At 46.7% G+C, this 18,605-nt stretch overlaps 1 protein-coding gene across 1 annotated transcript in view; it reads left to right on the top strand.

The window, feature by feature from the left end:
* The first annotated feature begins 926 nt into the window (after window positions 1-926).
* The window catches only part of pdlim2 (PDZ and LIM domain 2 (mystique)), a 33,005-nt gene continuing 15,326 nt past the window's right edge, over window positions 927-18,605 (top strand). The window contains exons 1-6 of the mRNA XM_018744109.2: window positions 927-1,223; window positions 8,739-8,878; window positions 10,991-11,142; window positions 14,640-14,709; window positions 15,504-15,655; window positions 16,801-16,870. Of these exons, the coding sequence (XP_018599625.2) occupies window positions 8,786-8,878; window positions 10,991-11,142; window positions 14,640-14,709; window positions 15,504-15,655; window positions 16,801-16,870 (537 nt within the window). The 5' untranslated portion in view covers window positions 927-1,223; window positions 8,739-8,785. The remainder of the gene's footprint in view (window positions 1,224-8,738; window positions 8,879-10,990; window positions 11,143-14,639; window positions 14,710-15,503; window positions 15,656-16,800; window positions 16,871-18,605) is intronic.

The following is an 18,605-nucleotide window of genomic DNA, read 5'->3' as shown; positions in this document are numbered from 1 at the left end:
GGCTGGAGGCCTGAAGTATTTCTTACGGAACAAACGCTCCGTTTGTCATGTAATGAAAATGCTTTTCGGCTCACGGTTTTACGAGATGCCGAATTAAAGCCAAAAGTTGTAAAGGAGCGAAACATTGGAATTCGGCGCGAATGTCTCAGTGTCCCAGCGTCTCAGTTTCCCAGTGTCTCAGTGCCCCAGTGTCTCAGTGCCTCAGTGTCCCAGCGTCTCAGTTTCCCAGTGTCTCAGTGTCCCAGTGCCTCAGTTTCCCAGTGTCTCAGTGCCCCAGTGTCTCAGTGCCTCAGTGTCCCAGCGTCTCAGTGTCCCAGTGTTTCAGTTTCCCATTGTCTCAGTGCCTCAGTTTCCCAGTGTCTCAGTGCCTCAGTGTCCCAGCGTCTCAGTGTCCCAGCGTCTCAGTTTCCCAGTGTCTCAGTGTCCCAGCGTCTCAGTGTCCCAGTGCCTCAGTTTCCCAGTGTCCCAGGGTTTCAGTTTCCCAGTGCCTCAGTTTCCCAGTGTCAGTTTCCCATTGTCTCAGTGCCTCAGTTTCCCAGTGTCTCAGTGCCTCAGTGTCCCAGCGTCTCAGTGTCCCAGTGTCCCAGTGCCTCAGTGTTTCAGTGTCCCAGCGTCTCAGTTTCCCAGTATCCCAGTGTCTCAGTTTCCCAGTGTCCCAGTGCCTCAGTGCCCCAATTTCCCAGTGTCTCAGTGTATCAGTCACCTGCTGGAAACGGGTTCGTTCGAGTCGCAGAAGCGCTCTTCTACCTGCAGGGGGCGCCATCGGACAAGGTCTGCCGATCGCCCTCGGGCGCAGCACGCGCGTCAATTAAACGCCCCCCTGACTGACGCGACGCAGCTCGTGCTGCAAATTGTTACCTTGATGAGAGCACGTGGGGTGAACTCGAACCCCGTGGTCGCGGGGGGACCCTGGAGCGCGCGCTTAGCCGTCCGCCCGCGTCTTCCAGCGTCTCGCTTCAAGGCGGCGAAGGAAACGACGTCGGCGTGTTAGCGAGAGGAGCGCGTCTGAGGCTTCGCGGAGCTTCGTGTCCGGGGTTCGAGCGCAGGGGCGGTATAAAAGGAGGACGCAACTGTCGGAGCGCGAAGTACGCGTCCGACAGCTCGCTGCAGCACGTCAGGGTCCGAGCGCGCGCAGCCCATTCGGGTTCCCGGCAGTCCTCGCGTGCGCGAGCCGCAGCTGTCTGTGTGTCCGCTCGGCGAACATCGGAGATCCGCGACCGAAGGTGAGTTCTCTGTACGAGATGGGCTTTAAAAAAAAAAAAAAAAAGAGAGAACTACAACAAAAAGTAAAACGTAATGAGCGCGAGCAGGGCGTTGGGTGGATAACGTTCAGTCAGTATCGATCAGTTATTAGGCGTAATAAAAAAATCACATTTGAACTGGTGGTGATGTAACATTTGCAGTTTGACTGTAAGACTTCGGCGAACACCTGGACATCTGCCGGCGTCATCCGTCCACCTGGGGTGGGGTCCGATCCGCGTGGGGTCCGCCCGCGGTCAGTGGGCAGCAGTGCGTCTCTTCCGGCGTCTGCTGTCCGCTGTGTGTCTGTCTGCGCTCCGACACCTGCGTGCGTGTGTGTGTTTGGCAGTTCTTCCACCCCCCGGGAATTTACAGGACACGCTGTATAACAGGTGTTCTCACTGTAGTAATTCGGGGTAACTTAGTACCCTGATGATCAGTGCGCTGCAGCAGCGCGGGGGTTCGAACCAAGAACCTTCACGTTGTAAGACGCGGGGTGTTTCTCTTGGCTTCTGTGTCTCGCTGTCACGCTTCTCCCTCCCAAACGGGTAGCAGTACAGACCAGTCTGGGGATCCCAGCTGACCCCCCCGGCTTCTACTTTTTGGGTGAACTCTCCATTTACTGTGATTTTTCCATTCAGATATGAAAGCTGGTCCTTATTTGCACCCATTGGGGGGGGGGGTCGGAGCAGGAACGTATGCGGCGCGTGAGCTCCAGGTGGAGCCGCTCGGGCAGATGGACGTTGTGCGGTTTCCCTGCTCCATCTTGTAAGAAAATAAGCAAGTTTGAAATACACATGTTTTTAACATTAGACCGCAGCTTTTATTTATGACCCAGATGCCTGCAGTGTTTACGGCTGTTGTCCTGCAGTCTGAAGGTCTCTGGTTCGAATCCCGTTCCTGCTGCAGAGCGTTAACTCTGAATTGATATAGTAAGAAGACACCGTTGTACAAATGGGTAAATCACTGTGAAGTTGGTTATCTAATTCTGTAAATACCTTGGCAAAGGTGTCAGCTGACTGAAGGAATAATGATGATGGAAATAATGTGTGCAGGTTCGTTACTGGACTCGTGCAATATTTTGTCAGGTTTAATTTGTCACGTTGATTAGGTTTTATCGGCCTTATAGGACGTTTTTACAGGATGAGGAGCCGGGGAGTGGTGCTCTGGTTTTTTTAGCGAGGAAGGAAGTGTGACTCGTGTGTCAGTCCAGCTTTACAGTTCTTGCTCGAAAGGGGAAGGCTTTAATTTTTCTTTTTTATGATAACATATCGGTGCCTTGTCTTGCGCAGCAGTCACTCTCACTTACATGAGGTATACCGCGTTCAAAGGTAAAAGTGTCCGCTGCACTGCGTCTTATTACAGCTCTAATGGTAGTTTATTCTTGGGCTGCCCACGCATCCGAGCGGGACGTTTTACTTCTGCTCGTATCTGAACCCCGTGGTGGCTCAAAAGCACCCTGAAGGTGCTCACCCAGACCTAATGATGTACTCTGATAACAATGTGGGTGTGGTAAAACTGCTCTCGAGGTGGTAGTGAGTGATGTGTTGAAATGTCCACAGAAGAGCCCTGTGTTTATGAGTCATTAGTTGTGCTGGGATGTCATGTAGTGTCAGATCGTTCACGGTCGCTACTTAAGGGTGTGTGCAGTACATCTCTTCGAGGGCATCTGAACAGCCGCGGGCACCTCAAGTCGCGCTCGTCCCGTTCGGACCGGCCCGCGGCCCGCGAATGCGCTCGGTCGTAGGGGTTCTCCGAACGACTGCGCCGGGACGGTTCCGGAAACGAGCTGGACGTGTCACCTGTCCGGCGGTCTGTTGAGGAGTGTTGCTGCGGCACAGCGCTTCCCTGACCCCCCCCCCCCCCACCCCGTTTACTTCTTTGTGAAGACACAAATCCCTGGAAAGATGGTTGTCTCACACTTCTGGAAGTGTTTGGCATTGTTCATTATCAAAGCTTGGAGCAATAATGTCCAAGAACAACTTCGATGTTAAAAATATGCCGCCCCCCCCCCCCAAGAAATTCTTCCCAGCGTGGTGTGTAGTAGCCGTGCCGGTGTGTCGTCATTTTACAGGACTTGAAATAGATCTCAAAGGTCGAGTTGGATGTTCGGCCGTGTGCAGTCTAGACGGCTTGCGGCAAGAGGCACGGCGGACGCTGGGTGCCAGTGACTCCGGAAGCCTGACGACACGCGTGAGGATGTGGTGTGTCGACGCGCCAGCGGGGATGGAGTCGACGCGCTCGCCTCCGGTTCTTGCTTTTCTCCTAACTGGGGCAGCTTTTGCAGAGCGTGTGGTGGCGGCGTGCGGTGGTTGCCAGCGTTCGACGGGGCGTGCGGGCCGCTGTTACACCTGTGCCAAGAAGTGCGTAAACTTTGCGTAAAATTACCGTTGCTTTTATAGTCCTTACTTTTTAACCTCGGTGCTGGTTTTTTTTTTTTTTTTGACTCAGCCACATGCAAACCTACCGCTGAACTTTGCAGCGGCCGATAACAGAACTGCCGGATAGTTTGCAGTTTCTGTTGATAAGCGGAGTGGCTCCGTTTAAAAAAAAAAAAAAAAAAAAAAAAAAAAAACGATACTTTTCGGTATACGTGGCATGCGACTGCTTAGCTACAGAATTGGGTGGGGACACATTGCAAAAAAAAAAAACTGCATATTTTAAATCTGACTGATATGCTTCTGAAATACCTGTGTATCGTGATGTTTGTAGTGTGCGTGTGCCTTTTTTTTCCCCACCTCCAGACAGTTGATGCACACGGAATAGTTAGCATATCTATTAGTATTGTCTTCATCCACCCATTTCAAAACCAGACCTTATTGTTTTTATTTTTTTATTTTTTTTTTTTTTCTCTTCCCTGTGCGCTACAATTGACTCAGTTGTTGTTCAGTGTGTTTCATTGCCTTAGTGATGGCAGGCATTAGTCAGCCTGCTGATGTGAGGGAGACTGCTGGGTGGGACCACATACCTGCATTCCTCCCTGGAAGCATCTCCAATAGGAGGGTTGAACAGAAGTGGGGAAAACACAGCTGCAAAGGCAGCCCCTCACACACACTAAGAAAGACACAGCACTCCCAGGATTCCCTCTCCCTCAGTGGTCTCTGAGACCAGTCTTTTCTTTCAAGCTGTCCTCATTATTATGCATACAGCAGGCTTCTAAAATGCCACATTTAGCCGGAATCTGTTATGGGCAGCCTGCTCCGGAATCCGTTCTGGAAAAACGGATCATGAGGCAGGGTACGCCCGTGATGGGGCCATCTGTCCGTTGCAGATAAGCGCACGCGCTACAGGTAACTTGGTCTCGGAATAATTTTTAATCCACCTTTTGACTGTGGGAGGAAACCCGTGGGGCGAACGTGCAATCCGTACAGACAGTGAGCCGGATCGGAACCCGCGTCTTAAGCCGAATTCAAACCCGGAGCGCAGCGGGTTTGAGGCGCCAGCCTGCCCCGCTGCACCGCCGTGCTGCCCAGTGTTCGGCGTTTCGTAATTTTCTCTCTACGTTCCGCGAAGCCCGATTTCTCGAGCACGTTGGTGAAAGAGGTGTTCCGCTCTCGAAGTGCCGCCGAGGGTGCCGTGCGCCAGCGAGACTGATGCAAGGGTGCGAGAATGTGTTCTAACAGTTTCCTTTGGCTAAACTTCACGTTATTCCGCCAACTTGTTTTTGCACGTTCGACCTGCGCCGTTGAACGCTTTTGCCCTCTTATTTCGTTTGACAGCAGGGAGAAAAGATGAAGCGAGGGAAAGCGAACTGGATCGCTTTAAGTCGTCCGCTTGTCAGGACACCAGCTCGTCGTTACTGTTACATAGATGGTGGGAAGGATTATTTCCCTGAATCCGTACTCTGCTAAAGGTCTGTTTGCTCCCATGTATTTCTGGAAAATTTATGGGAGGTGGTCGCCTCGTCTTGCGGAAACATCCCGTGGTAAGCCACCCAGAAAGTTATGCAGTTATTAATGGGAATTATTATGCCTCGATTAAGCTCTCCAAGGCTTTGAATGTACGAGCTTCACGGTTATAAATGGGTGACTTAAACCACTGCCTGCTTTCTGTAGATGCCTCCCGATCACAGGGACTTGAGTCCCAGCAAAAAAAAGAAAAAGGGCCATGAATGATCACATGGAAGCGTCTCTTTAAACCAAATTGCCGTCCACTACTTTTGATCCACGCATGACTATAATAAACAGGTCATTTTCCATGTCTTGGGTGGAGGTCATGCAAACTGGATGCCAAAGTCGAGCTTTTAAGCTCTTGAGACTTCACTGCTGCCATCTCCGTGTGTGTGTGTGTGTAAGCGACACGCAGTGTGTGCTGGGAATGTGGCTGTTGTCGGTCAAGTCCGACCGGCCCTTGGTTTCATTCTGTTACAGGGAGGCAGCTGGTTCACAAGTATTTGTTGGTGTGGCTCTTGTTCCGTTGCGTCAGTTTTCTTCAGGCTACCCTCCCCAACATCCTTCTCAGCATTTCAAAGTGTGGCGACATGATGACACTCCTTCCACGTCTCATTAAATGACATGCTGTGATTGAGGGTTATTGAAGCTCAACCGATCTTCTCAGGTGGCTCTGTGGGGGAGGGTGACTAGCAACGTTTTTGGAAGAGACTCTTCTCAAGCAAAGATGGATCTACCCGAGGCATCTTGTCTGAATAATTCTGATATTCAAACTTAATAGTCCTCATGCCTTTCATAACTCTCATTGCAGGATGAGGTATGTCTCGCAGTTTCATCGCTAAGCAACATCAACACAATATCAACTTTGCCCATTGCAGACAAAGAATGCGAAACCACAAGTCAAACAGACCTGTTTGCAGCCTGGAATTTCTTCAGTATGATCTTTATCCTTTTAGCTTCGAAACAATTTAAATAATTTGTCACAAATAGGTGAACCCCAGTCACGCAGAGACGAGTGAATTAAAAAAAAAAAAAAAAGTGGTGAGACCTCCTTGTGACCTGCTGACAGCTCCAGACCTGGTGGCTTCATGCAGCTGTTGTCAAACATGACGACGTGTGTGTGTGTGTGTGTGTGTGTGTGTGTGTGTCAGTCAAGTCACCCAGTACTCCCAGTTCCTACAACAACACTGGAGCTTTGAGAAGTTTGACCAGCTACTGCTCCCATCCAGCCGCTTCGGTTTTCTACATTCCTGTGGCTGTCATGACTGATTTCAACAGATTTATTTTCACCCATGTCTATTGTTGCTAAGGTGATACTTTTAAATGGGGAAATTTTTTTTTTTTTGAAGCTATTGAACTGTACTTTTTTTTTAAACACTACTGCGTAACAGCCCACCTTTCATTGATTTACCATAGTGTGCTGAAATGATCAATATAGGCACAAAACTACACCGAATGACTTTCTTGCAAGCGATAAGAGGGAACCCATGATTCAATTCCTCGAAATTGCAGTGGATCTGTGGCAGAACTGCACAAATTGTATATTTAGCTTCCAAAATGAATTGCAGTGCAGGCAGATTTCAGTAGCGAACAAAACAGTTGCTGGATATGAAGTGTTTTGGTTCCTCGTCCTTAGTTTCTTGAAACCGGGTGACATTGTGACCGGTGGGGTCCAGCGAAGCACTCGTGGCTCTGATAACCAAACCATTACCATTTACCTTGCGTTATGTACCAAAGTTCAGATGCTGATCTGCTGGAACAGTTGAAGTTAATTGTAATGGCTCACAGCAGATTTTTTGGATTTTTTTTTTTTTTTTTTTCCCCCTCCTCTTTTTGTGCTGCTGTATGCGGACTTGGTTTTATCCAGACCGATTAATGTAATTTGCAATTTAACATGTTTCCATATAACCGTCGTTATAGGTCATAGTGTTTAATGTATCGTTCAAAGCCTGATGGCAAGGTTCTCATGAGCTAGAACCTATAACCATCATTGACTGTCCCCACAAACACCTCTCTTCCATAACTTTTTGTGTCTTGAGGGCATTGGGGGGGGGGGGGATTTGATTTCTCACTGGCTTTAAAGTATTCTCAATTTTTGCAAGCCCCTGCATTTTAAACCACCATGTTCCTGTATTAAGTTGTCTGATTTCTTTCACCACTAAATATCTGGAAGACACTCGCTTATGTTTGCACTTACATCTGCAGCGGTGCCCTCCTGTGTCATAATCCTTACGGAGCGAATGCCTTCTGAATTTCGAATTTAATGCGGTGGACTTCTCATACGTAGATGTGTACAGCTTTTGGAGAAGGTCTCTGTATTTGTGCAACCCATGGATGAGCAAATAATGTCTTTTTCTTCTGCTTACAAGCACCAGGGCTCCTCTCTGCCTGAGCTGACATGCTTGTGGGTTTGAAAGCAGTATCCAATCTGTCCTGAAAATAAGACCCAGAGGATGACGTTTAAGACCTTGCCAGAGATAGCAAATGAGAAACTTGACTTTTTTTTTTCCTCCTCCTCTTCCCCCCCCCCCCCCCTCCTGTATCTGCAACAGTGTAGAACTGCAGAAGTCGGCGGTTCGGGCCTTAAAGAACTCGAGTGCCGACGAAAGCGCCGCACCTTCGGTTTCCTATTGTAACTCTGAGCAAAGTAACTGGCCTGTTTGTACAGCTGGAAGGAATTTAGTCTAAGTGTAAAATTATAAGCATTGCTAAGGGAAAAAGTAATGTAATGAAGTGTAGCTTAAATGGGAACATTTTTATTAAGAGTTGTAGCTCCCTAAACCCTTTATTGTTCCTTTCCTGGAGACTTTGGGAACGCACAACATTTTGAGTTAATGCTTCAAATTCCTTTTATGCTTACGCTCTTAAATGATAATCAGCCGTGATGGATGGGGGGGAAGTGTAGATCTCAGAATTGATCTTGTTCATCAGAGTTAAATTTACTGGCACTAATGATATCTGAATGATATACAGAAGGAATATGCATACCAGTGGTCAAAGTCTGAGAGAGCTGTGAATAGGAAGTGTTAATAGCGAACGGTGCAAATGACCCAGAAAAAGACGCACAGTGGGCAGTTTACTGCTCCTCACTCGCTCAATCTCCTATTAAATGTACCACCGCTTCATGTATTTCGGTTTGTATTTTTCACCTGGAGTACTCTCGCCAACTACTGATGATGGCTTGTCCTGGTGCGGGGTTGCAGCCCTTCAGAACCTACCTGGAAGCAGTGGGTCTGGGCTAAGGAGTACCCTGGATGGGATGGCAGTCCATCATGGGGAAAACACACACACACACACACACACACACAAAGGGCAATTTAGACTCCCCAGTTCACTTAACATGTTTCTTGGGCTGTGGGAGGAAACTAGAGCAGCAAGGGGAGACTTAAATGAACAGAGAGAACATTCAGACACTGCTTCTATACCCAGAAGCACAGCCTAGGTGCTGCCCGCAGCGTTACCCGCTGCGCCACCATGCTGGCCCAGCCGGACTGCATCTGTGAAAATCCGTAGTTCGTGGGGTTGGAAGGAGACGGAACTGTAGTGGAAGTAGTTATTTTGCGGTAATTCGTATTCTCAGTCGCGGGTCTGTTTTTGCCTCTTTCACAGGTGCAGGAGCTTCCCGAAGGCAGAGGACAGCAGCCTGTGCTCCCGCTATGGCGTTGACTGTGACCCTCACTGGCCCTTCTCCTTGGGGCTTCAGGATATCCGGTGGGAGGGACTTCAAGAAGGCGATAACGGTCTCCAAGGTAACGCATTGTTTGAGCAGTTAATGAGTTCTGTAGCAGTCCGAGGTGGTGGTTTCAGTGACTTTTTCAGTTTACGTTTACATGTATGCGCTTAGCAGACGCTTTTCTCCAAAGTGACTTCCAGTGAACTCTATGTAGTGTTATGAGCCAACACACCTTATTCACCATGGTGATTTACACTGCTAGATACACTACTTACACTCAGTCACTCATCCATACATCAGTGGAACACACACACTATCACTCACACACTGAACCACATGTCTTTGGACTGTGGGAGGGAACCAGAGCACCCAGAGGAGACCCATGCAGACACATGCAAACTCCACGCAGACTGAGCAGGGGTCGAACCCACGTTCTCTCGCACCATCCAGGCGCTGTGAGACAGCAGCGCTACTCGTTGTGCTGCCTAGTGAATGGTGGGGGGACAGTGACTACAAAAAAAGCCAAGACATCTGCTCTCCTTCTCCTGTCCCCGTTTGCACCTCCTGGTTGCTACCTGTTTGCCACTGCATTCGGTGTGATGGGAGGGCGCGCCTGCAGCACCCTTTGTTGGGAGGAAGTTGCTGATTACAGTAACAGGGAAGCTGGTGATCTCAGAGTACTGGCCATTGTGTGTGTCTTTTTTTTTTTGTTTTGCCAAGCTTTAGAGGCAGAGGAACAGGAAGATGGGAGTTGGGGCCTGTGCATGCAAGGAGTAAAGGAAAGCATCATTTTATAAACAAGCCCAAAAATTAGATGGAAAGTCTCGCCAGCTGGACTCATCCAACCGCTAACAGATCCACCCCAGCCTTCAGTCTCCAGCGTTTCCCACTGTCACATTGAGAAGAGGCGTTGGCTGCGGGGAATTTAAATCCAAATTTATTTTCGGAGGCAACTGGGCATTCTTATAGTTTAAATCACCACAAATGGGCAAGGTGCCCCACCATTGAAGGAGCAGATGTTTCCCTACAGTTCAGTCTTGCCTGACGTATGTTGAAGTCTTCCATAAATCAGGTTTTTGCACGGTGGCTCTTCTAAATCTCAAGTGTCATTTCCCACATGTCAACAAGCTTTTTTTTTTTTTTTTTTTTTTTTTTTTTTTTTTTTTTTAAAAACTGAGAAACACTGTCAAAGAAATTCAAACGGCATTCCCAGTTCTTGGTCTGAAATTAGAGATCTTGTTTTAAAATGGTTTCAAAAGCTTTGAGTACTGGTAGGTCCCATGCCTTGCCATCGCTTACAGTTGGAGTCTAAAGTGGCGCCCGCCTGGTATCGAGCTAGACCTGAACGCACTTCGGTGCCCTCTCTCGGTGTCGACCAGCTTCTTTGGATCGCAGTCCCCGTCGAGGGATTGGGGGGCACCCTTTTGCTTTTGTGAAGCAAGGCATGCCCTGATTGAACAAGGCACCCGCCATTGTGAGTCTCCACAGCAACGCTTAATTGCCTCTCAAATAACCCACAGACGTGGCACCTTTTGCCCTTTTCCTTCGCTTTTGGCAGAAGGGGGTGGAGAAAAACCATTTAGCCTAGCATTTTTGTGTGTGATGCCATTTTTGTGGGACTGGTTGGACTGCTGCGCGTTGATTGGTTTCGTCTTTGTCTCCCTCTTGTTCTGTGGTTGCTTGGTCTTTGTGTTTTTCTAGCTCCGGGGTTATTTCTCTTGCCACCCTTTTTTTGTTTTGAGGCGTACTGACCACCGAGGACACAACTGTAGGGCCGGGCTGAACGTATCCTGCTTTTGATTGTAAATGTTTCCCTTTCTTTGAGCCTCCAGGCTTTCCTTAATTAAACTGGAATTCTTAGATCAACCAACTGAAGCTCTCGCTGGAGGAACGCATGAGGGGGACAAACCTTCCCAGTCATCAAAAGCACAATGTCTCCAAGCTTCTTCCCTTTTTTTTTTTTTTTTTTTTTTTTTTAAAAAAGCTCCTCATTAAACTGAGGTTGTTTACATGGGACATGTGCTGTCTGGGTGTTTGTGGTGTTGAGCTGGACCTATAAGATGAGTAAATGGTTGAAGGCTTGAGCATGATTTTTGTCCTTGGATAAAAATGGAAGACCGAATGCATACGTGCCAGTCGGACACAATGGGAACGGCATCTTCCTAATGTGCATGTTTTGTGATTGCAGGTAAATCCAGACAGCAAAGCGGAGCAGGCCAACCTGCTTCCGGGGGACGTCATTGTGGAGATCAATGGGGAGAACACGGCCGAGATGCTAAACGTGGAGGCGCAAAACAAGATAAAGAACTCGAAGACGCAGCTTCAACTGCTGGTGGAAAGGTGAGCATGACTGGGCAGGAATGGCCTCCGCTAGTCACATAATTATTCCATTAAAGCAATTAAGTGCTGAGACACGATGAAGACTGATCGCTTTCGGTGACAGGAATTTTCCTGCCCTGGTGCGGTTGCATTCATGTTGTGGAGTACGGTATAGAGATGCGGTGATGAGAAGGCACGGGTTCCCACAGCGCATTTGGTCAACTCGTTCCTTGGCTTCACCCTGGCACGGTGTGTGTGACGGAGTACGGGGAAGGAATTAAAGGGTGTCACATATACGCTCTGGACTTGCTCCTCAGTCCACTCTTCCCATTAAAAGTGCTCTCTTTCTTCGTGCTCCATGGGCGCTCCCTGCCTGATCGTGTGCAGACTGGCATCCGGGCCGCACGCCAGCGCAACCGCAACCCTTTTTCCAGCTGCGGCTGCTCCATCATCTTCCGTGCCTACATACTACTAGTCTCCTCCTGTTTGTTTCAAGTACCAAATAAGTCCCAGCTTTCAGGAAGTGGCCCATCATTACGATTCTGCCTCACCATCCCGAGATGATGTTAATATTGTTGACGGCGTATCGAGGGTGGTCTCATTTAGGATTTATGATCTTGAATAGATGGACTTGGCCCTGAGGCAAAGGGCTTGTTTTATTGGAGCTCTAATTGTATGGTTCTCTCATCACATCAAATATTTTCAGAATATACACATTATCTTTTCCCTTTGCCTCTCCTTATCCATCTCTGAAACACATGCATTTTTGTTTATGCGACGAATGCAATTCACATTTACTTTAATTCAGTAAGCAGTTCCTAACCCCTTCCCAGTAATTTTTTGCTTTTTCATTCTATTTTTTTTTTAAATTTTTTTTGAACCTCATACAGTTTTTCAGAGAAGTATGTGTGCGTGAAGCAGAGAGAGTGCAGATTTTTCCCTGCTGACCTCATGTCTCCTGCCCGGCCAGAAACAACACAGCAGCTCCCTTCCTGGGACAATGGTGCTCTATCTCCACTCGTGGCCTCACCCGGCCAGGGTCCGTGTGCCCAGATGGCCTCCTCGCTGGAGCTAAAAGGCAGCGCTCAGACCCTTGCTGCTGGTTTTCAGTGGAAACGCAGATGGCGCGCTATGTTTCCCACTTCTGTCAACGCAGACTCTGGCCTTTGTCTCTCGCCTTAATATAACCGAGCACGCGGCATGAGCTGGCAGCAAATGCATATGTTGTCCTGGTAAAATCTTTCTAAACGTTTGTACTTTTTACAGCTTTTTAGGCCTCAAGGTTTTAGTTGAAACCTATACTCCTGCTTAAAAGAAGCCTAGTCCATTTCTTGCTCAGTGATGAGGAATAATTCATGGTTTCCTTGTTCTGTGCCTCAGGCTCACCTAGTTATATGTAATATCTCCAATGCGAAACTTGATGCAGAGCTAGAGGACGACACCCTGTTTTCCTTGTCATCTAGATGCAAAGTGCTGCCTGCCCCAGCTGCACCTCGCACATCTCTACTACTGGAGCATCAAACATCTGGCTTCTCAGAAAAGAGCTGACCATTCCCGTGATTCAGCACATTGAACCGGGGCTGTTTTCCACAGCATCCCCTTGACACGACAGTCTAGACTTGTAGCTGGTTCAGCGTTCGTCTCAGTTGGGTGCTGGTCTGGGCAGTGCGGGAAGACGCCGGTCTCCATGTGTCCTTGTGGCAGATTGGCAGTGGTATAATTTGCATGCTCTTGAGAATGCTTCAAGTCCCTCTTTGTACCAGCATCCTCTGGGGCTCTCATTGTCCATTGTCACTCTGACTATTGATGTTTCTAAAGTTCTGCGTCCCTCTGATCCAAAAACGGCACTGCTAAATCACTGCAACCACAGAGAGCCATGAAGAAGACATTAAAAACTCAGATGCACCATAATGCCATGTTTGTGCTTGAGCTCTTTAGTCTGTGCATAAAAAAAAAAAAAAACATGAGTTTTTAATTACTGCTCCTCAAATGTCCAGCAGATTTCAGGCACAACATGCATTGATTAATTGATTGATTTTTGGGGTCCCCCGTAGCAAAATTCTAAATCATACCTGTTGGCAAACTGGACAGTCTTGGGTAGCTGCATGACTCCTGCTTTATTCTAGATCTCCATGGAACGAGCCCCAAAGGGGGGAAAAAAATCATTTTTGCCATGACTTGTTGCATGATTCCAGGTTTTCCTCGCAGAAAGCCGTTTGACATACTATCCATTCCCTGGGTCCTCCTAGTTTCTAGTTCTCACACTTGTTAAACGGCGTCATTTGTGTCCCCTTCACAAAACGGTAGCAGTGACCTGTGGTCTCATATTCCTGTTGCTCCGTCCTACTTGAACGGGAGGATGGAAAACTTGCATCAAAGTCAAGTACCCCCCTTACTGCACCACTCTGAAGGGCTTTGCAGGACAGATAAGTATTTTCTTTACACCATGTCCACAAATCCATGGCCTTCGAAACTCTTTAAATACACCTTAAGTCAAGTCCAAATGTGGATGCTACATGATGTCATTCCTAGTGAGGACCTCCTTAGAACTACAGAACTGACAGTTCTTCACGCTCTATAGTTTCATCATGACTTCTCCTGAAGCTCCCTGTTTTTTGTTCATGCCAATATCTCCTTTCCCATCTCATCTTTGTGAAATGGCTTTATGTGCAAATTACAATCAGCATCCAGGGTCATATAACAAGCTTCATACGTGGTTGCTGCTGTCAGGTTCCTGGGAGTGCGTCGTGGGAGAAATGGCAGCTACATCTGGGCAGCTCAGGTCTTTCATCCGAAACCAGAGGCTTGCAGTTTGCTTCTTGTATCTCACCTGGCATGTGCTTTGTGTGACGTTTTTACCTTCTGAAAGATTTTGTTCCCTAATGCGTTCTTGAAACGTTTCATCTTTCCACGTAGCTCCAGAAAATACAGAAGTCAAATAATGCACTAACTGAATTGAAGACTTTGTCATTGTACTGCTGTTCAATACGAGTTACATTTTACTGTGATATGTACGTAGCTTTACGTTTAGTTAGCAGAGGCTTTTCTCGAAAGCGACGTACATATAGAAAGTACACTGTGAATTACGTTAGCAGGAAGAGATGCTTAGATTCTGCCGTGTGATTCTTAAGTGCAGTTTTTCTTTCCACCATGTGAACTAATGTTCTTGGTTTCTTTGGAGAAAAGTGTCTGTCTGCTAAATGAATAAATGTAAATAGTCAGCAGATGAAGATGGCTGACATGTTTGAGTTTGAAAGATCAGTGTGTTTGGGGAAAAAATGCTGCCATGGGTCTCTAATCTCTTCTCCCCCCCCATGGCTGGCACCTGGTCATGTGAATCCAAAGTGAGTTAATGGTACTTTCCTCCTGAGCTGGGCTGGATCCTCACACCTGCAGACTGTTTCACACCATGCTTCAGACAACCTACCCCCATCACCTCCAACTTCCTTTCTCCTAGAAGTGTTAAGTGGGTCTGTGCATGAAACTTAATTTCCCAACCGTTTCTCCTTTTCCCATAGGCCGGAGCCTACGAGCCCTGTGCAGACCAATGGGATCAGCGCTACTGAGCAGCTCTCCGTTCGCTTCCAGGTCAGTGACCACCTGCGGTGCTGGAGCCAAGAGCCCTTTTCACTGGGCCTGACGTCACACGCTAAAAGGAACGGAGCAAATGCCACACAGTATATTGGAAAACATGGATTACTTAAACTGTTAATTTTAAATTGTATTGAATGCATTTGTTCTGCTCTTTATTTAAGTAATGGTGGAAGATTTATTGGCTAGTGTCCAACCATTTCCAAGTTTAAAGCGGAGATTTAGGGTAACTTCAGATTTTCCCTGGAAACAAGATCTTTAGTTTTGAAGTCAATTGCTCTTTTTTTTTTTTTGAAAAAAATTTTTTTTTCCCTTCTTCCCACTTCTATTTAATGAGTATTCGTGGGGCAGTGAGAATTGGATGTGTGCTATTAATTGAGCTAATGCAACAAGCTGTAGTATTTCTCGAGTCGCTTACTATCCCTTTTTAAGCCCTTTGCCCTGTGGTACATTGGGCGGTCGAGTTGAATGGCAGCCCAGCAATGCACGGCCAAAGCAAAAACTCCAGAGGGATGGCAAATGATAGTGCCGCTCTGTCACTTTTCGGGGACTGCGTTTGTAATTATTTTCGAATGAATAGCCTCTGCATGAAGACCCAAATTATATCCTTCAACATCCTATTATTCCAAATTTACAGCACAGCTCCTTCATTAGTCCTTAGCTTTTTTTTTTTTTTTTTTAATGAACAACTTTGTGTACTAAAGTTTATCCAAGCATGTGCTGGTTGCATTTTAGTGTATTTTCATCTTCTTTCTTCTTTGTGTCCTGTTCTGTGGTCTGCCATCCTTTAGGAGGCTTTGCAGGTTAGCAGAGATGAGAACCAGAACTACAGAGAATACTCAATCTCCAGTCCAGCCTCTCTGTCCCCAGGGCCCTACTCTCCAGAGTCACCCTCTAGCCCAGACAGAAAGACAGAGAGACAGTTCTCCCCCAGCACCAAGAGGTATCTCCGTTTCACATCCCATCTAGCAGAACTTGACATTGTGTTAACCGGTTCTTTGGCTCAGGATATAACGCATCACCCGCTTTGAAAGGGTCTAGTTCTATATTGGTCTCGATCTCCACACTAAAGCTCTCGGAGCAGAAGACATATGTGGAATGAGGGTAGTCGCATCGTATAGTCCACAGGCATGTTCCTTTATAGCTTGTAGCTGTGCTCATGTAAGGTTGAAAAATTTGCTTATTGACCTTGAAAGGAACCTGCAGTGTGACCTTTTTTTAGAAATATAAAACTGAGTGACTGGAAACTGTTGTCAGCCAGTTACAGCTGGTGGGCCAACAGTATTGGTGGCAGGGTACGTGATGTGCCACCCATCACCCAGCAGAGTCTGCTGCGGCTGGATATGAGGATGAAAGGTGAAAACCCAGAGCTACTAGTGAGACAAAGGATGTGCAGTGGATATCACATTCCCCTTTTTCATGTATGCTTACAATGCGCTGGCCACCGTCTGGAATTCCCCCGGGGGTCGCATAGGATGTGGCCGGGCTGGGTTTCGTTCTGCACAAACCGGGTCGCTGTTTTGCACTGCTCTGCTCCCATGCCTTTTTCTTGTGTTCCTCTGTCAAAATACAGACACAACCTTTTTTTTTTTTTTTTTTTTTTTTTTTTTTTTTTTGGTGCTTACATACAATCAATCAAATCTGACCCCTGGAATGTATTTTTCTAATTTTTTTAAAATTTTTTTCCCCCCCTTCCTCCCCTTGTTGGATTTACTGGGCTCTTTGGGATTTACTGTTTGAATGTTGTCTGGCTGGCTGCTGATGATATACTGTGATCTTCCTGCACCACACATAAGTCATTGTGGACCAATTGATAACAATCTGCAAAAGTATGTTTGGCCCCTGCAGGGTGTTTTACTTAATTCCCAGTTGTTGAAATCTTTCTTAATGTTGGGTACAGCATGGCTGTAATGCGAAGATAAGTGCGGTCCTGATATCCTCGCATTGATCCCTGAACGCACTGTCCGGGAGTAGATGACCTGGGTGTGCCTACTGGTGTAGATGTTCGGAGCACTGAGTAATTGTTGACCCTTGTGAGAAATGCACTACTGCTGCATGTAAGGTACATTGGTCTTTCTCCTAACTCAGCTTTCAGGTGCGTTCCTGGTCTCCAGTGGAGAAGACATCCAGCCACCGATTGTCCAGACCACTCTCTCAGGTAAGTCTCTTGGATTTCATGGGGCACCTCTCTGCATGCATTAGTTGTGGCTTAATTGAGTTTCTGTTCCGCCATCTACGAAACAACGGTCACACAGGTGTTCAGTTCCTTAACAGGACTACAGTCTGTAGCTGATAGAAATATCATCCTAAGACATAATGGTCAAAATCAGGCCTTCAGAATTATTTTAACTGACTTAATTTTCCAGAACTTGTTGAACAACCTTAGAGAACACAAATGAAATGTTTCCAGGCGTTCTCCTGAACGGAGTTGTGTGTGTATATAAACTGAAAGGTCAATCGTAATGAGTTTTATTTCAGTGTATTTAATATTTAACTTGATATGCAAGCAGGTAATGATTACTCCAAAGTAGCATGGTACTGGGTGTGGTGTTTATGCTTTGGAAGACAGAAAATATGATCTTTTTAAGAAGTGCAATATTATTTCAATTTGTTGTCTGTTTATTGCAAGCTTGATGTTAAATATGGGATTGGGAGTAATTGCCAGCATTTCTGTGGGGGTTTGCTATGCTTGTTTATTATTCCAGGGACTGCGACAACCAAAAAGCAAAGGGCTATGGAAAGACTTGAGATGTAAGAAAGGGGATGCTGTGGGAAAGTTCATCCTGAGATATTTGGGCTATGCAGAGTCCATGGGTTGCTGAACAGCAGTGATCCAGAAGACACAACAAGGGAGATGGCAGAACAGGAAAAAACATACCAGAGCTTGACTTAAGGAACAACAGTGGAATGTCAGGAATTTTGAGAGCACTCGACTCGTGTAGGAAGCAACTATAACTGGAAGTCTGCTGCTTGTGATAAGATTACATTTTTAACCAGACTTGTATAGAGATGATGATTGATGATGATGATTAAGCTTTTGGGGCACCATTGGATTGGTAACAGGGAAGGGGAGAGGTGGGTACGACCGAATGTGTTCAACATTGTCTTGCCATTGAAGGTGCACTTGGTGAAACTGATCTTCTGCAGGGTTAACAGAGCATCCTTTGGCATAATCATCTTCCTTGTATCCTCTACTCCAAAGTAATCCCCTGTCTAATGTTGCAGTTACTCAACAATTAACTTGTGTAGATTCAACAGCAAGCATTTCGAACTCTGCATAATCTAGTAACACTGGGGCAGCAGCTAAATTATTGGTTGAGCTATTGTCAGATTGCTCTTCTCTGCAGTCCAAAGGTTTCTGGTTCAAATACCACTCTAGCTGTAATACCCCAGTCAATTACCCTGAATATATGCAGTAAGAAAAACCTGCTGTATAAATGGGTTAATAATTGTAAGTTGCTATAGACAGCTAAACAAATATTAGTTAACTAGATAATAAATAAGTAACTAGACACTGAGGTGTTTGCACTGTCCATTTTGTTCAATTTGGGTCTTTAAGAAGCAATTCCCTTTGGAGGCAAAGTCACAAACCAGTGTTTCAGACTTTTTGGAGAAATGTATAGCATTTTCTGCTTGGGAATTGTGAGCAATGCATGTGCTTTTCCCTTTATTTCAGCTCCAGCAGGCAGATCTGAGTAGTTCTTTGACCCTGGCAGGACTTTCCACTCTGCCACTGTCCTTACTTCAACAAATGACTAGATGGGAGGCACGTTGAGCCGAACCGTAAATGTGAAATTGGTGCTGTATGGTAAAGTTTAGGATTTAAATTTAGTTTTACTGAAAAGGTGCACGGGCTGTAGAGAAACCTCGGAATGAGACAATAATATGTGGAC

Source organism: Scleropages formosus, chromosome 12, assembly GCF_900964775.1.
Source record: "Scleropages formosus chromosome 12, fSclFor1.1, whole genome shotgun sequence".
Lineage (NCBI taxonomy): Eukaryota > Metazoa > Chordata > Actinopteri > Osteoglossiformes > Osteoglossidae > Scleropages > Scleropages formosus.
This window is presented reverse-complemented; position numbering and strand designations above follow the sequence as displayed.